Source organism: Pogoniulus pusillus, chromosome 34 (assembly GCF_015220805.1).
Source record: "Pogoniulus pusillus isolate bPogPus1 chromosome 34, bPogPus1.pri, whole genome shotgun sequence".
NCBI lineage: Eukaryota > Metazoa > Chordata > Aves > Piciformes > Lybiidae > Pogoniulus > Pogoniulus pusillus.
The window spans coordinates 4,265,413-4,280,787 of NC_087297.1; the positions used below are offsets into that span (position 1 = coordinate 4,265,413).

The 15,375-nt window shown below is 50.8% G+C and overlaps 1 protein-coding gene across 1 annotated transcript in view; it reads right to left on the reverse strand.

Annotated features, from left to right (window-relative positions):
* Positions 1 to 501: 501 nt before the first annotated feature.
* The window catches only part of CHST9 (carbohydrate sulfotransferase 9), a 111,324-nt gene continuing 96,450 nt past the window's right edge, over positions 502 to 15,375 (reverse strand). The window contains exons 3-4 of the mRNA XM_064170658.1: positions 4,965 to 5,002; positions 502 to 2,020 (exon numbers count right to left, since the gene is read on the reverse strand). Coding sequence (XP_064026728.1) covers positions 923 to 2,020; positions 4,965 to 5,002 — 1,136 coding nt within the window. The 3' untranslated portion in view covers positions 502 to 922. The remainder of the gene's footprint in view (positions 2,021 to 4,964; positions 5,003 to 15,375) is intronic.

Here is a 15,375-nt window from a genome sequence, read left to right on the forward strand (position 1 = left end):
CTGCACTCCCCACGGTGCCCTGGGCAGACTGGGGCAGCTCCAGAGCTCCCTGCTCTGGGATGGAGCCTGCAGGAAAATCAGGAGGGATTTCTGCAGGGGAATGTGAGAGTCACATAACGTCTTGAGTCTAAAGGGGCAGATTTGGACTCTTTAGACTATGAGGGTGGTGGAACAGTGGAACAGGTTGCCCAGGGAGGTGGCTGAGGACTCTGGACAGCCTGATCTAACTGAAGACCAGTTCTAGTGGGAGATGTCCCTGCCTATGGCAGGGGGTTGGATGATCCTTGAGGTCCCTTCCAACCTAAACCATTCTGTGATTCTATCCCTCTCTAAGTCAAGGCAGCCCCACTTAGCAGCATCTCTCATTCTTCTGGAGGCTGATAGCAATGTAATTGTTCTGCAGCCCACCATAAGCAACCTGCTCTGGTGGGAGGTGTCCCTGCCTATGGCAGGGGGTTGGATGATCCTTGAGGTCCCTTCCAACCTAAACCATTCTATGATTCCATCCCTCACTAAGTCAAGGCAGCCCCACTTAGCAGCATCTCTCATTCTTTTGGAGGCTGATAGCAATGTAATTGTTCTGCAGCCCACCATGAGCAACCTGCTCTGGTGGGAGGTGTCCCTTCCTATGGCAAGGGGTCGGAGCTGGATGATCCTTGAGGTCCTTTCCAACCTAAACCATTCTGTGATTCTATCCCTCTCTAAGTCAAGGCAGCCCCACTTAGCAGCATCTCTCATTCTTCTGGAGGCTGATAGCAATGTAATTGTTTTGCAGCCCACCATGAGCAACCTGCTCTGGTGGGAGGTGTCCCTGCCTATGGCAAGGGGTTGGAACAGGATGATCCTTGAGGTCTCTTCCAACCTAAACCATTCTATGATTCTATGATATATATCTCGTGGCAGCCTGAAGCGCATTCTGGCGCTATACAACTGGTGATGTATAGTTGAACATCAAGTAATCCAAGTAATAGAAGTCATAGGTCATCTGTCTCTCCTCCTTAGACAACTCCTTTAGGTACTGCCTCACCACTTCTGCACTGGTTCTCTGGTCAGAGGAATGTCTGTCCTTGAACTTAGGAAACTTCAGCTCGGCTGGAGCGCCTACCAGCTGCAGAAAGTAGTTGGCATCCTCCTCCAGGGTTTCAAACTTCCCTATAAAATCATAGCTGATGAGGCAGGGGTGGCAGAGCTTGCTGACCTGCTCCCAGTGAATGTCCATGCCTACTGGGCGATGGGAATCTAACAGGTACTGGATGAACTCCTTGAACCTCACTCCCGAGCCTGTCTTCAGCGCCTCTTCCTCCGCGTCGCGTCTGTACTTCTTAATGATGGCCCTCCCGAAGACCGGGTGGTAGTAGCTGTTGGGATGCTCAAACTTGTCCCTGAAGGCAGACACCAGCCTCTCCATAGGCTCCCTCACAAAGATGGCCTTGGTGTAGGTGCTGAGGCGTGAGGCTATCCCTGCTGGCTCGTAACTGTCCAGCCTCCTGAGGTGCTTGCCGTAGTGCACGTCGTCGTGCGAGATGTTGTGCGCCGAAGCCGCCAACCCGTTCAGCACCATCAGGACCCTCTTCCAGTTGGAGCAGCCTGCTTTGGGCACTTCGCAGTAGAGGACCTTGTGCCTGTCCTCCACGTAGATTCTCGACACCAGGTGGCCCAGGTGGGTTTGCAGCTTCTTTCTGCCGCCGTGTTTCTGACAGAAGCCGTGCAGGAAGGACCTGCGCTGCTCCTGGGTGCTCCCCACGGCCTGCCACCTGCCACCCTTGGCTAAGGTCTTGTTTAATGGGTGCAGAGGGGGAGGCAAATACACCCCTCTGAACCAGCTGAAAGGTGGCTCACTCATCTGCTGCTGGGCAGAGAGCTGGCTCACCAAAGCGGCAGCCACCGTGCCCAAAGGGTCAGCCTTGCCCTGCCAGTGCCTGCTGCCCACGAGGGCCATCTCCTGCTTCCTGATGTCAGGAGGAGCACTCCTGCTCCACGCTGTTCTTCTTGCCTTCCCCAGGGGTGGGAGTGTGGAATCCTGCAAGCATGGAAAGGAGCAGAGCTTAGCACACGGCAGCAGCCTGTTCACAGTATCACAGTCTCACAGTATCATCAGGGTTGGAAGAGACCTCACAGATCAGCAAGTCCAACCCTTTACCACAGAGCTCAAGGCCAGACCATGGCACCAAGTGCCACGTCCAGTCCTGCCTTGAACAGCTCCAGGGACGGCGACTCCACCACCTCCCCGGGCAGCCTATTCCAGTTCCCAATGACTCTCTCAGGGAAGAACTTTCTCCTCACCTCCAGCCTAAATTTCCCCTGGTGCAGCCTGAGGCTGTGTCCTCTCGTTCTGGTGCTGGCCACCTGAGAGAAGAGAGCAACCTCCTCCTGGCCACAACCACCCCTCAGGTAGTTGTAGACAGCAATAAGATCTGCCCTGAGCCTCCTCTTCTCCGGGCTAAACATTGCAGCAGCAGCACGATGGCAGGGCATGCTGGTGACCAAGCCTCACTTGGTCCTACAAATGCTCTGTGGAGCTACTTGATCTCATTTGGCAGCACATCTGGAGCCCCCAGCACAAGCAGGACATGGAACTGTTGGAGCCAGTCCAGAAGAGGCCACTGAAATGCTGAGAGGGCTGCAGCAGCTCTGCTATAAGGGCAGGCTGAGAGAGTTGAGGATCTGCAGCCTGGAGAAGAGAAGGCTTGGAGGAGACCTTGGAGTGGCCTTCCAGGTAGGGGCTCCAGGAGGGCTGGGGAGGGACTCTTTACAAGGTCTTGTAATGGCAGGATAAGGAGAAATGGGTTTAAACTGGCAGAGGGGAGATTGAAAGTGGATGTTAGGAAGAAGTTATTTGTAGTGAGGGTAGTGAGACCCTGGCACAGGTTGCCCAGGGAGGCTGTGGATCACAGAATCCCTCATGGGGATTCTCCCTCATGTTCTTCCTAACATCCAGTCTGAATCTCCCCATTTCCAACTTTGTTCCATTCCCCCCAGTCCTGTCACTCTCTGACATCCTAAAGTCCCTCCCCAGCTTTCTTGTGGCCCCCTTAAGATCCTGAAAGGCCACAAGAAGGTCACCTGGGAGCCTCCTCTGCTCCAGCCTGCACAGCCCCAACTCTTTCAGTCTCTCCTCACAGCAGAGCAGCTGCAGCCTCTCAGCATCCTCCTGACCCTGCTCTGGACACACTCCTGCATCTCCACATCCCTCTTGTCCCAGGGGCTCCAGACCTGGATGCAGTACTCCAGGTGAGATGTTCTTCCATTCCTTAGAAGTCCAAAGCTAGTTTGTATGGAATGGGGACACCACCACCTTCACTAAGTACCCACTTAAAAAGGAATAGCTACCATTTGTCCCCAAACCATCTTTCCACAGCTTTATTTGGATATATCCTCCACATATCAAGATAACTTTCCTGTGGAATTAAATGCTCTTCAGTGAACTGCTCTTCAGTGAACTGCTAAGAGACAGAGCAGGTGAGCAATTCAAGCAGGTGAGCAATTCAAGCAGGGCAAGGCAATGCCACTCAGGAAAAGGTCAAGAGTGGACTGACCAAGCAGATCCCCTAACCCACCTTTTGCAGCCTTTGTCTCACAGTAATACTCTTCTTCAGAAGACAGCAATATCGTGCCCAGAGCTGATCTGATCACTCAGAGACAGTGCAGAATGAGGTCTGCAATCAGCCATTCACAGCCCTGGCAACATAGCTTCAAGTTGGGCTTTAAAAATACAACTGCCCCCTCTCCTGGCCACTAAAACCTCCCAAAAAGGGCTTTTCCGAGCTCACTCAGGCTAATGTGCCAGTGCAGTTTGGGTTAGGAGAGTTAATTAGGCTTCTTCTGGGATATAAACTCATCAGCAGAGCACAGAAGTGGCCAGCAAGATTCAAAACATCTCTACTGGTCTTTAGGAGAAGTGAAGATTTGGAATGGATGCATCAAGTTCAACGAGGGCAAGAGTAGAGTCCTGTGCCTGGGGAGGAACAACCTCCTGCAGCAGTATAGGTGAGGGCTGACCTGAAGGAAAGCAGCACCGTGGAGAAGGACCTGGGAGTGTTGGTGGGTGACAAGTTCCCCATGAGGCAGCAATGTGTCCCTGTGGCCAGGAAGGCCAATGGTGACCTGGAGAAGAGTGTAGCTAGCAGGTAGAGGAATGTCATAGAATGTCAGGGGCTGGAAGGGACCTCAAAAGATCATCTGCTTCAGCCCCTCTGCCAGAGCAGCATCACCTAGAGCAGATCACACTGGAACACAGCCACATGGTTCTTGAGTATCTCCAGAGGGGGAGACTCCACGACCCCTTGGGCAGCCTGTTCCAATGCTCTGTCACACTCACAGGGAAAAGAAATCTTCCTCAGGTTCACATGGAACCTCCTGTGTCTCGTAGGACATATAATGCATAGGAGGTTCACATAGAAGATTCCTCTTCCCCTCTACTCTACCCTAGTGAAGCCACATCTGGAGTACTGTGCCCAGTTCTGGACTCTTGGTTGAAGAGAGACAGAGAATTACTGGAGAGCTACAAAGGTGCTGAGGGGTCTGAGGCATCCCTGTGTGGAGCAAAGCTGCAGGTGGGGAGAGTGAGGCTGGATATGAGGAGGAAGTTGTTGAGCAGGAGAGTGGTGAGAGGCTGGAATGGGTTGCCCAGGGAGGTGGTTGAGGCCCCATGGCTGGAGGTGTTTGAGGCCAGGCTGGCTGAGGCTGTGTGCAGCCTGCTCTAGGGTAGGGTGTCCCTGGGCATGGCAGGGGGGTTGGAACTGGCTGCTCCTTGTGGTCCCTTCCAACCCTGACTGATTCTATCACTCTAGTGAACTTGGCACCTCTGCAGATGCAGGCAGTTGTCTGATGCATGGACCTTAGCACACTTCTACAGTGAGTATGCATCTGTCCTGTCAGGTCCATCCCCTCTCTACTTGTCCCCCTGATGCACAGCAGTTCACCATGACAAATGAAGTGACAGGAGGCATGGGACTGTCATTTACCTGATTAATTATCTCCTGCTGCAATTTTTCTCCAGACTCTGAAAGAGAAGGAACAATAATTAGTTTGTGCAGATATATCTATTAGTAAATATGATTGTCTACAGGCAGAACAAACCCCAACAAATCCAGCATAGGAAAAGGAAATACATCATCAATCTGTCATTAGGGAACAGCACTTGACATGTCCAAATGGCTTGAAACTTCAACATGGAAATCCACCTGCAGTGGAAGAAGCACATCAAGATGTGACTAACTGAAGAGGAGGATATGCAGCCAACCCTGCTAACCTGAAAATACAGCCTTCATAATGGAGAGTCCTCTGCTCCCAAAAGGAAAAGGACATGAAACTGTTAGAGCATGTCCAGAGGAGACCATGAAGGCAATTAGAGGGATGGAGAATCTCTGCTGTGAGGACAGGCTGGGAGAGTTGGGGCTGTTCAGCCCAGAGAAGAAAAGGCTCTGAGGAGACCATCCAGCCTGGCCTCAAACACCTCCAGCCATGGGGCCTCAACCACCTCCCTGGGCAACCCATTCCAGCCTCTCACCACTCTCCTGCTCAACAACTTCCTCCTCACCTCCAGCCTCACTCTCCCCACCTCCAGCTTTGCTCCATTCCCCCCACTCCTGCCACTCCCTGACAGCCTCAAAAGTCCCTCCCCAGCTTTTTTGGAGCCCCCTTCAGATCCTGGAAGGCCACAAGAAGGTCACCTGGGAGCCTCCTCTGCTCCAGCCTGCACAGCCCCAACTTTTTCAGTCTGTGCTCACAGCAGAGCTGCTGCAGCCTCTGAGCATCCTCCTGGCCCTGCTCCAGCATCTCCAGCATCTCCACAGCCCTCTTGTCCCAGGGGCTCCAGAACTGGCTGCAGTACTCCAGGTGGGGTCTCAGCAGAGCAGAGCAGAGGGGGAGAATCCCCTCCCTGGCCCTGCTGGCCACACTTGTGCTGCTGCAGCCCAGGCTCTGGTTGTGTTTCTGGGCTGCAAGTGCACACTGCTGGCTCCTGTTGAGCTTCTCCTCCAGCAGCACCCCCAAGTCCCTCTCCTCAGGGCTGCTCTCCAGCCACTCCCTGCCCAGCCTGCATTTATGCTTGGCATTGCCTCATCCCAGCTGCAAGACCTTGCACTTGCTCTTGTTGAACCTCCTGAGCTTGTCTTGTGCCCACCTCTGCAGCCTGTGCAGGTCCCTCTGGATGGATCCCTGCCCTCCAGCCTGGCTGCTGCACCACACAGCTTGGTGTGGGCAGCAAACTTGCTGAGGCTGCACTCAGTGCCTCTGTCCATGGCACCCACAAAGATGTTGAACAAGACTGGTCCCAGGACTGACCCCTGAGGGACTGCACTTGTCACTGGCCTCCACTTGGCCATAGAGCCATTGGCAGCCACTCTTTGGGTGCAACCATCAAGCCAGTTCTGTATCCATCCAGTGGTGCACCCATCAAACCCATCTGTCACCAGACCAGGCTGTGGTGTGGGACAGTGCCAAAGGCCTTGCTCAGGGCCAGGTAAATGCCATCAGTTTCTCACCCCTCAACCATGGATGTTGTGTCCTACTCATAGAAGGTCACCACTTTGTCAGGCAGGATTTGTCCCTGGTGAAGCCATGCTGATTGCAGCCAATCACCTCTCCACTATTCTCCTATCTCAGTAGTGCCTCCAGGAGGATCTGCTCCATGATCTTAACAAGCACAGAGGTTATCCTTGTAAGCAGGATTTTAACCCAGCAGTTTGTTGACCACAGATGACTCAAGCAGTGTTTTTAAAGTGTTTTCAGCACTCTCTAATGAGATACAAGTTGCTAGGAAAGCAGAGTGTTTGAAATCTCTGGTTAGATCAACACTGGTTTTGCTCAGAGCTTTGTGGACTTTGAATACTGATGCTTTCCTGTTTCCCAGTGCATTTGTTTTTAGGCTATTTTGATTCACTTTAAAGGAATTTTAATAACTTTCTGTTGACAGCATGGACAGCTGGGCTGGAGAATTAGTGAAAATTCACTTGCTGACTGAGGAAGGAAGTGACATCAATGAGCTGCTCAAGTCAGCCTCGGGGTAGGGGGAAAGCTCCCTCCACCAGAGTAGCCTTTCATGCCATTGTGTTTCCAGTGATGCTTCCAGATGCAGATTGTATTCTCAATCAAATTTGGAGTTTCCTCCTCAGATTAATATGTTTAAAAATAAATAATAATAAAAAAAAAAAAAAAAAAAGAGAATGGAAAAGACTGGAGAAGAAGCAGAGAAGCAGAAAATCACAGAATCATAGAATCAGTCAGGGTGGGAAGGGACCACAAGGAGCAGCCAGTTCCAACCTCCCTGCCATGCCCAGGGACACCCTACTCTAGAGCAGGCTGCACACAGCCTCAGCCAGCCTGACCTTAAACACCTCCAGGGATGAGGCTTCTGACATCTCACACTAGGTGAGGCTGGCCAAAACCTCATCCAGCCTGGCCTTAAGCACCTCCAGGGAGGAGGCTTCCACCACCTCCATGAGCAACCTGTTCCAGGGTCTCACCACCCTCATGCTGAAGAACTTCTTCCTAACATCCAGTCTAAATCTACCCATTTCTAGCTTTGTTCCATTCCCCCTACTCCTATCACTGCCTGACCACCTAAAAAGTCCCTCCCCAGCTTTCTTGTAGTCCCCTTCAGATACTGGAAGGCTGCAATGAGGTCACCTCAGAGCCTCCTCCTCTCCAGACTGAACAGCCCCAGCTTCCTCAGTCTCTCCTCATAGTTCCAGCCTTCTGATCATCCTTGTGACTCTTCTCTGGACACCTTCCAGCACATCCACAACCCTGTTGTCCCAGAGGCTCCAGAACTGGATGCAGTACTCCAGGTGGGGTCTCTGCAGTGTGGAGCAGAGGGGGAGGATCACTTCCCTCGCCCTGCTGCCCACACTGCTTTTGCTGTAGCCTGGGGTCTGGTTGCTCTTTTGGCTGCAAGAGTGCATTGACAGCTCATACTGAAGGGACTCAAAGCCACCCTCTCTCTCCCCCCCTCCTTCCCAGACTGACTTTGTTATCTGTTAGTGGCAGATATTAGAGCAGAGCACAGAAGTGAAAGGAGCAAGGACTCTGAGGCAGAAGTGACAGAATTATTTGTACTTTGGCTTTTTGCCCCTTTTAGCAAACCAATGACTGATGTAGCCTTTATCCTGTGATCCTGTGCTTATTATTCTTTTGCAGCCAATGATCTAATTTCTCTCATTAAAATATTCCAGTAAGATCTTTGTGGCCATTCCTGACACTGCTAAGGAGAAGCTGGAGAGGAATTTATGGTGGTCACTCTCATTCCTTAGTGCTAAACCATTCAGCAGGAAGGAAAAGGTGGTTGCAGAGGTGTCTGTATGATACACCAGCAATGATGGCAGGGGTTAAGCAGGAACAGAGATTCCTTAGGCTGTTAAAGATAGGAGAGAGATCAAATTCAAGGTCACCAGCACACTGAGTGCTGTGTTCTCCGTTTAGATGATCCCAGGGCAGCTACAGGAGTTTGGCATAGTCAGCAGCTGTGCTTGGAGGAGACCAAGGTCTGTCACAACAGAAACACTGCAAACTAAGGTGAAAATAGCTTGGCACCAGTAGGTGGGGAAGACTGCAGAGTGCTGGGCTGTGTTGTGCTTGTGGTTTAGGAGCAAAGCCACAAAAAGCAGGGACAAGACATGAAGAACACTTGCAGTGCTGAAAGGGGGTTCGGTTTCCAGCCAGTGGTTAGCAGTAGGGCAGCAGAAGGCTTGAAAGCAGCCAGAAAGTTTTGTTCTGCTGTTTCCTTTTCTTCCCTGTAAATTCTCTTTCAGTGTCCAGTCACTAACCCATCTTTTGTTTATGACACCCTCAGGCTCAAGAACGTCTCTGTTCAGGAGTCTTGTGGTGGTGACCATCAGCGCTCGCTTGATGCTTTGCTAGAGGCAGTGCTCCAGAGTCAAAGGACACAAGGCAATGGGACACTGCTGCAGCAGGTCAGGGCAGGTTTTTCTCCCCCTCTTCTCCATGCTGATGAGGCCACATCTGGAGAATTGTGTCCAGTTCTGAGCTCCCCAGTTCAAGGGAACTACTGGACAGAGTCCAGCAGAGGCTACAGAGATGCTGAGAGAAGTGCAGCATCTCTGTGAGGAGGAAAAGGCTGAGAGCCCTGGGGGTGTTAAACCCTGCAGAAGAGCAGCCCAAGAGGGATCTCACCAATAGCTAAAGGATGGAGCCAAGAAGATGGGGCTGGGCTCTTTTAAGTGGTGCTCAGTGACAGGACATGAGCAGTGGGTACAAAGTAGAACACAGCAGGTTTCATGTGAACTCCAGGAGAAACTTCTTTACTTTGATGGTGATGGGACCCTGGAGCCAGCTGCCCAGAGAGGTTGTCTCCTCCTCTAGAGAATTTGAAAAGCCACCTGGACACTGATGCTGGGCAACCTGCTTTAGCAGAGGTCCCTTCCAACCCCCACCATGCTGTGATTCTGTAAGTCAAGGCAACTCCACTGATACTTTCAGACAAAAGGTGCATTTAGCAGTACAAACTCTGCTTTTGACTTGCTGAGGCTCTGCTCTCCTGCTGCTCTAAGCGATGCTAAACTGGCACAGCAGGATTCCACTGATGCCTTTTGCACCAGAACTGAACAAACAGACCTTTCCCAGTTCATTTTTAGCCATATCCTCTTGTCTCAAAGAGCATTAGATTCTTGGGTGGCTGAGATAAATGGCCTTTTGCAGGCTGGGCCCAGGTGGGCAGCAGAGCCAATGGCATCCTGGGCTGGCTCAGGAGCAGTGTGGGCAGCAGGACAAGGGAGGTTCTTCTGCCCCTGTGCTCAGCACTGCTCAGGCCACCCCTTGAGTGCTGTGTCCAGTTCTGGGCTCCTCAATTGAAGAGAGATGTTGAGGTGCTGGAAGGTGTTGAGAGAAGGGCAGCAAGGCTGGGGAGGGGCCTGGAGCACAGCCCTGTGAGGAGAGGCTGAGGGAGCTGGGGGTGTGCAGCCTGCAGAAGAGGAGGCTCAGGGCAGAGCTCATTGCTGTCTGCAGCTGCCTGCAGGGAGGCTGTAGCCAGGTGGGGTTGGGCTCTGCTGCCAGGCAAGCAGCAACAGAACAAGGGGACACAGACTCAAGTTGCACCTGGGCATGTCTAGGCTGAATCTTAGAAGGAAGTTGTCAAAGAGAGTGATTGGCATTGGAATGGGCTGCCCAGGGAGGTGGTGGAGTGGCTGTGGCTGGAGGTGTTGAAGCCAAGCCTGGCTGGGGCACTTAGTGCCATGGTCTGGTTGCTTGGCCAGGGCTGGGTGCTAGGTTGGCCTGGATGAGCTTGGAGCTCTCTTCCAACCTGCTTGATTCTGTGATTCTGCAGCACTTTAGCAAAAGTAAATCAATGACAGCCAACTTTCTTTACAAGATGCCTCTGTAACACTCATGAGTTCACTAATTCCTGTTTCCAGGGCAAATTGAGGATTTTCAGTTTACTTTTTTTATTGTTTTCCTTGCTTGCTTCTTTCTATTACAAAGAAGATTCCCTTACTGAGAGAAAAAAAGGGAAATTTGCTAATCCAAGTGACCACTGCAAGACAAGAGACCAGGTCCTAACTGATGCTGTCATGAGGAACAGCAACCCTGAATCCTCAACCTTATGCACACAACCTACACAGAGAACAACACATAATTGACCACACTGAGCCCTGCTTACCTCTGTTCAAAGGAATGTGATATTTGTGCAGGTTTACAGATTAATCTGCTGTAATTCCCTTTTTATGTTAAACTACTTCCAGCTCAAGTATAATTAAGAACAGCAGGCACAAAAAAGACCCCAGATTGAAAAAAAAAAACCCTGAGTACACTCCAACAGAACCACTAACAGCTTGATGCTCTTTCTTATGTTCAAATAGTTGGATACATTAAGGAGTTTGGCAGCATGTTTGTTCCTGAAGTATGGAGCAGGAGGAAGGGGGAAAGGTTTCATTTCAAAAGGCAAAAGACTACTGCATTTAATTAGAGTGTAAAACCCTTAAGACACACAGAGCTGCCAATTTATGTGACCTGAGTGCTACAAGTCCTAGCAACAAAGGATTTAGGGTTTTTTTCTCTTCCCCCCCACCCCCCAAAAAAAAAATCAGATCTGAATTCACACTTTAAGCAACTGTAGAACTGTTTGGGATGGAAAGGACTTTTCAGATCACTGATTTTGCCCATTAACTCCCAAACCACACCAAGGATGGGGCTAAACTCTGTCCCTCAGCATCACAGCTCTGCCTCTTTGAAGTGTCTCCAGGGATGGGGATTCAACTCCCTCCTTGGGCACCCTGTGCCAGTGGTTCAGAACCCTTTCAGTCAACAATTTTCTTCTAATATCCCATCTAAACTTCCTCTGGTGCAACCCAAAGCCATTTACTCTCATCCTATCACTTGTTGCTTGGCAGAAGACACCAACCTCCTCTGGTGCAACCCAAGGCCATTTACTCTCATCCTATCACTTGTTGCTTGGCAGAAGACACCAACCTCATCTGGTGCAACCCAAGGTCATTTACTCTCATCCTGTCACTTGTTGCTTGGCAGAAGACACCAACCTCCTCTGGTGCAACCCAAGGCCATTTACTCTCATCCTGTCACTTGTTGCTTGGCAGAAGACACCAACCTCATCTGGTGCAACCCAAGGCCATTTACTCTCATCCTATCACTTGGCAGAAGACACCAACACCAACCTGGCCCCGATCTCCTTTAAGGGAGCTGTAGAGAGCAATGAGGTCTCCCCTCAGCCTTCTCTTCACTCTAACCCCTCCCAGCTCCCTCAGCTGCTCCTCCCCAGCCTTGTTCTCCAGACCCTTCCCCAGCTTTAGTGCCCCTCTCCAGCATCTCCTTCTGGGAGCGAGTGACCCAAAACTGAACCTAGCACTCAAGGTGTAGTCTCCCTGGTGCTAACTAGAGGAGGACAATCCCTGCCCTGCTCCTGCTGGCCACACTATTGCCTATCCAGGCCAGGATGTTGTTGGCCTTCTTGGCCACCTGAGCATACACTAGCTCGTGTTTAGCTGGCTGATGTCCAAAACCCCAGGGGCTTTCTCTTCTGGGCAGCTTTCCAGCTGCTCTGCCCCAGTCAGTATCAAGACAATGAAGGCTTGGGGTAAAAAGTTTGTTTCCTGAAGTCTTTAAGTAATCCTGCTGATAACTGTGGCATGGAAGCAAGGCAGGGGCTGAATCAGAATTCTGGGTCTGTCTCCCTGTTCCCAAGTGATTGAGACTGTGACAAGGGAGGGGGGGAAATCCCAGGGGGCAAAGGGGAGAGCCTCAGCCTTGCTGTGAAACAGCCACATTCACTTAACTGCAAGTGGGAATTGCACTACTAAGAAATCAGCTAAGGAGAGGGAGTTTGATATTCTCACACTTTGCTTTTCCAGTTAGTGAGAGGAATCCTGTCAGCTCTGGAGCTTACCTTATTTTTAGTGAGCTAAGCAAACACATGTGCAACCTATTCTGTTGTGATCCACCCCAGTTTCATTCCTGGTTCCCTAATCTCCCACAGCAGATCCTGAGAAGCCAAAGGAAACCAAAACCTTTGCTCACGACAAAGTTCTGCAACCATTTCCCATGGCACCAGAGCCTGAGGAAGAAACACTCAGGTTTGTTTTTCAGACTTCTAAGGGAGAAGGTGTGACAGTAACAGATTATCTCCTCTGAAAGCCTCTAACTTGGCACACGAAGACTGAAATATTTAGGGCAGAACCACACATATCCTCTAAATGATCCCCAGCATCCCCAAGACCTGTAAGCGGCAGAGCTCCCGCAGATGCGCTTAGCATTTCCTCCTCCTCCTCCTCCTAACATGGAGCTGAGAACACTGAAAAGTGCTCATTTGCAGCACTACCTTCAAAACCTGCTTCAGCTTCCTTTTGCACCTCTGTGATAATCATGCAGCTGAATATGATTACAGTGGCCTGAAGTACATTAATCACATCTTCATGGCATTGCATAATCCTTCTCGGCTGTCACGCCGCCAACTCGCGAGCTGCCCCAGCGGTGGGGAACATGAAAAGAAGCTCAAGTTGATACTGATTGAAGCAAATGAAGGCAAGTTGGGCCATCTCAGAGCACTGCAGCTCACACAGCATTCCAAGGGCTCCCTTGGTTCATTTTTGGTGATTACTTTTGATATGAAAACAGACCTTTAATTGTCAGTCTCTAATAAGGATGCAGGGCTGATTCCCCGTGAGGTTGAAAGGACCCTGGGAAAGGAAAGATTTATCAAGGCTCCAAGTAGCCAAATGGCTTGTGCTGATTAACATGCACCATTCAGTTGCCACCTGACAGAGTCATAACAAGAAGAAACTCCAAAGTGGGAAAAAAAAAGAAAGGGCTAACAAGGAAACATGAGTCTTAATAGGACTGGGGGCCCTCATTCATTAATTCTCTGTAAAAAGGAAATGGGAGTGTAACTCAAATCCATTCCTGGACCAAATCCTGCCTTGGCTAACATTGTGCAACTGCACTTGCAGCAAAGGGGATGCTAAAAATGTAAGTTGATTAAAAAGGTGGAGTTTTTACTTGCCCCTCTGCCTCGTCAGCACTGATAAGTGCCGTTAAAGAAGACAGAATTGCCAGGATGCCTGCTAACAGAATGAGTAGCCAGGCTTGTTAGCCTGTTTTCCAGTAGGAAAAATGCCTCCCCTGGAAGAGTTCTCAAGCACTAGAACAGGCTGCCCAGGGTGGTTGAATCCCTATCCCTGAAAGTGTTGAAAGGAGGCGGAGGTGTAGTGCTGAGGGACATGGTTTAGTGCCAGCCTTGGTAGGGCTGAGTTAACATTTAAGGGTCTTTGATCTGAAAGGTCTTTTCCAACATCAATGATTCTATGATTCAATAATTTTCTTCTGGAAGTTTGTGCTTTGTGTACCTGGGAAAAGGGAAAACAACATTTGCTGACCATTTTCCTTTAGGGATGGATGATTGTATTAGAAATGCTGTGTCCAGCAGGAGTAGGGAGGTGATTGCCCCTTGGACTTGGCTCTGGTGAGGCCACACCTTGGGTGCTGTGTTCAGTTTTAGGCATCTCAACACAAGAGAGAGGTGCTGGAATGAGTGCAGAGGAGGGCAAAGAAGCTGAGGAAGGGCTTGGAGAATCAATCTGATGAAGAGCAGATCACAGTATCACAGTATCATCAGGGTTGGAAGAGACCTCACAGATCATCAAGTCCAACCCTTTACCACAGAGCTCAAGGCCAGACCATGGCACCAAGTGCCACATCCAGTCCTGCCTTGAACAGCTCCAGGGACGGCGACTCCACCACCTCCCCGGGCAGCCCATTCCAGTGTCCAATGACTCTCTCAGGGAAGAACTTTCTCCTCACCTCCAGCCTCAATCTCCCCTGGCATAGCTTGAGGCTGTGTCCTCTTGTTCTGGTGCTGGCCACCTGAGAGAAGAGAGCAACCTCCTCCTGGCCACAACCTCCCCTCAGGTAGTTGTAGACAGCAATAAGGTCTCCCCTGAGCCTCCTCTTCTCCAGGCTAACCAATCCCAGCTCCCTCAGCCTCTCCTCGTAGGGCTGTGCTCAAGGCCTCTCCCCAGCCTCGTTGCCCTTCTCTGGACACGCTCAAGCATCTCAATGTCCCTCCTAAACTGGGGGGCCCAGAACTGAACACAGCACTCAAGGTGTGGTCTAACCAGTGCAGAGTACAGGGGCAGAATGACCTCCCTGCTCCTGCTGGCCACACCATTCCTGATGCAGGCCAGGATGCCACTGGCTCTCTTGGCCACCTGGGCACACTGCTGGCTCATGTTCAGGCGGATTCATTTGAAACAGAGGAGGATGAGGGCAGAGCTCATCACTGTCTATAGCTACCTGAAAGGAGGGTGTGGAGAGGTTGGTGTTGGTCTCTGCTCACAGGTAATTAGTGCTAGAACAAGATTGAATGACCTCAAGCTGCCACTGGGTCGGTTTAGACTGGATGTTAGGAATTTTTTTTCCCAGCAAGAGTGGACAGGCACTGGAATGAGCTGCCCAGGGAGGTGGTGGAGTCCCCAACCCTGGATGTGCTTAAAGGTCATTTGGATGTGGTGCTTGGGGATACGGTTTAGGGTTCACCCTGTAGATCAGGGCTATGGTTGGACTTGGTGATCCTGAGGGGCTTTGCCAACCTGAATGTTTCTGTGGTTCTGTGATTTGAGATAATGGGAGCCTGCCAGGCAACGTGTTTGGTTTTAACACCAGCAAAGTATTGCTATCATGGTTTGGATGCTTGCCAGCTGAACATGGTGTGTGTTTTCAGTGCCTCTTTGGCACTCATCCTGTATCTAACAACAAGAGCAGTTTGTTTCAGTTTTGGTTTACAGCTCACTCTGCAACTCTTCCTTTTTCCCAGCTACTTCACAACCTTTTCAAATCCCTCCTCTCCTAAGGAACTGAAAGGAGCAATCCATGAATCCCTACTCTTCTTCAGCTGGGCAGGCAGAGATCAGT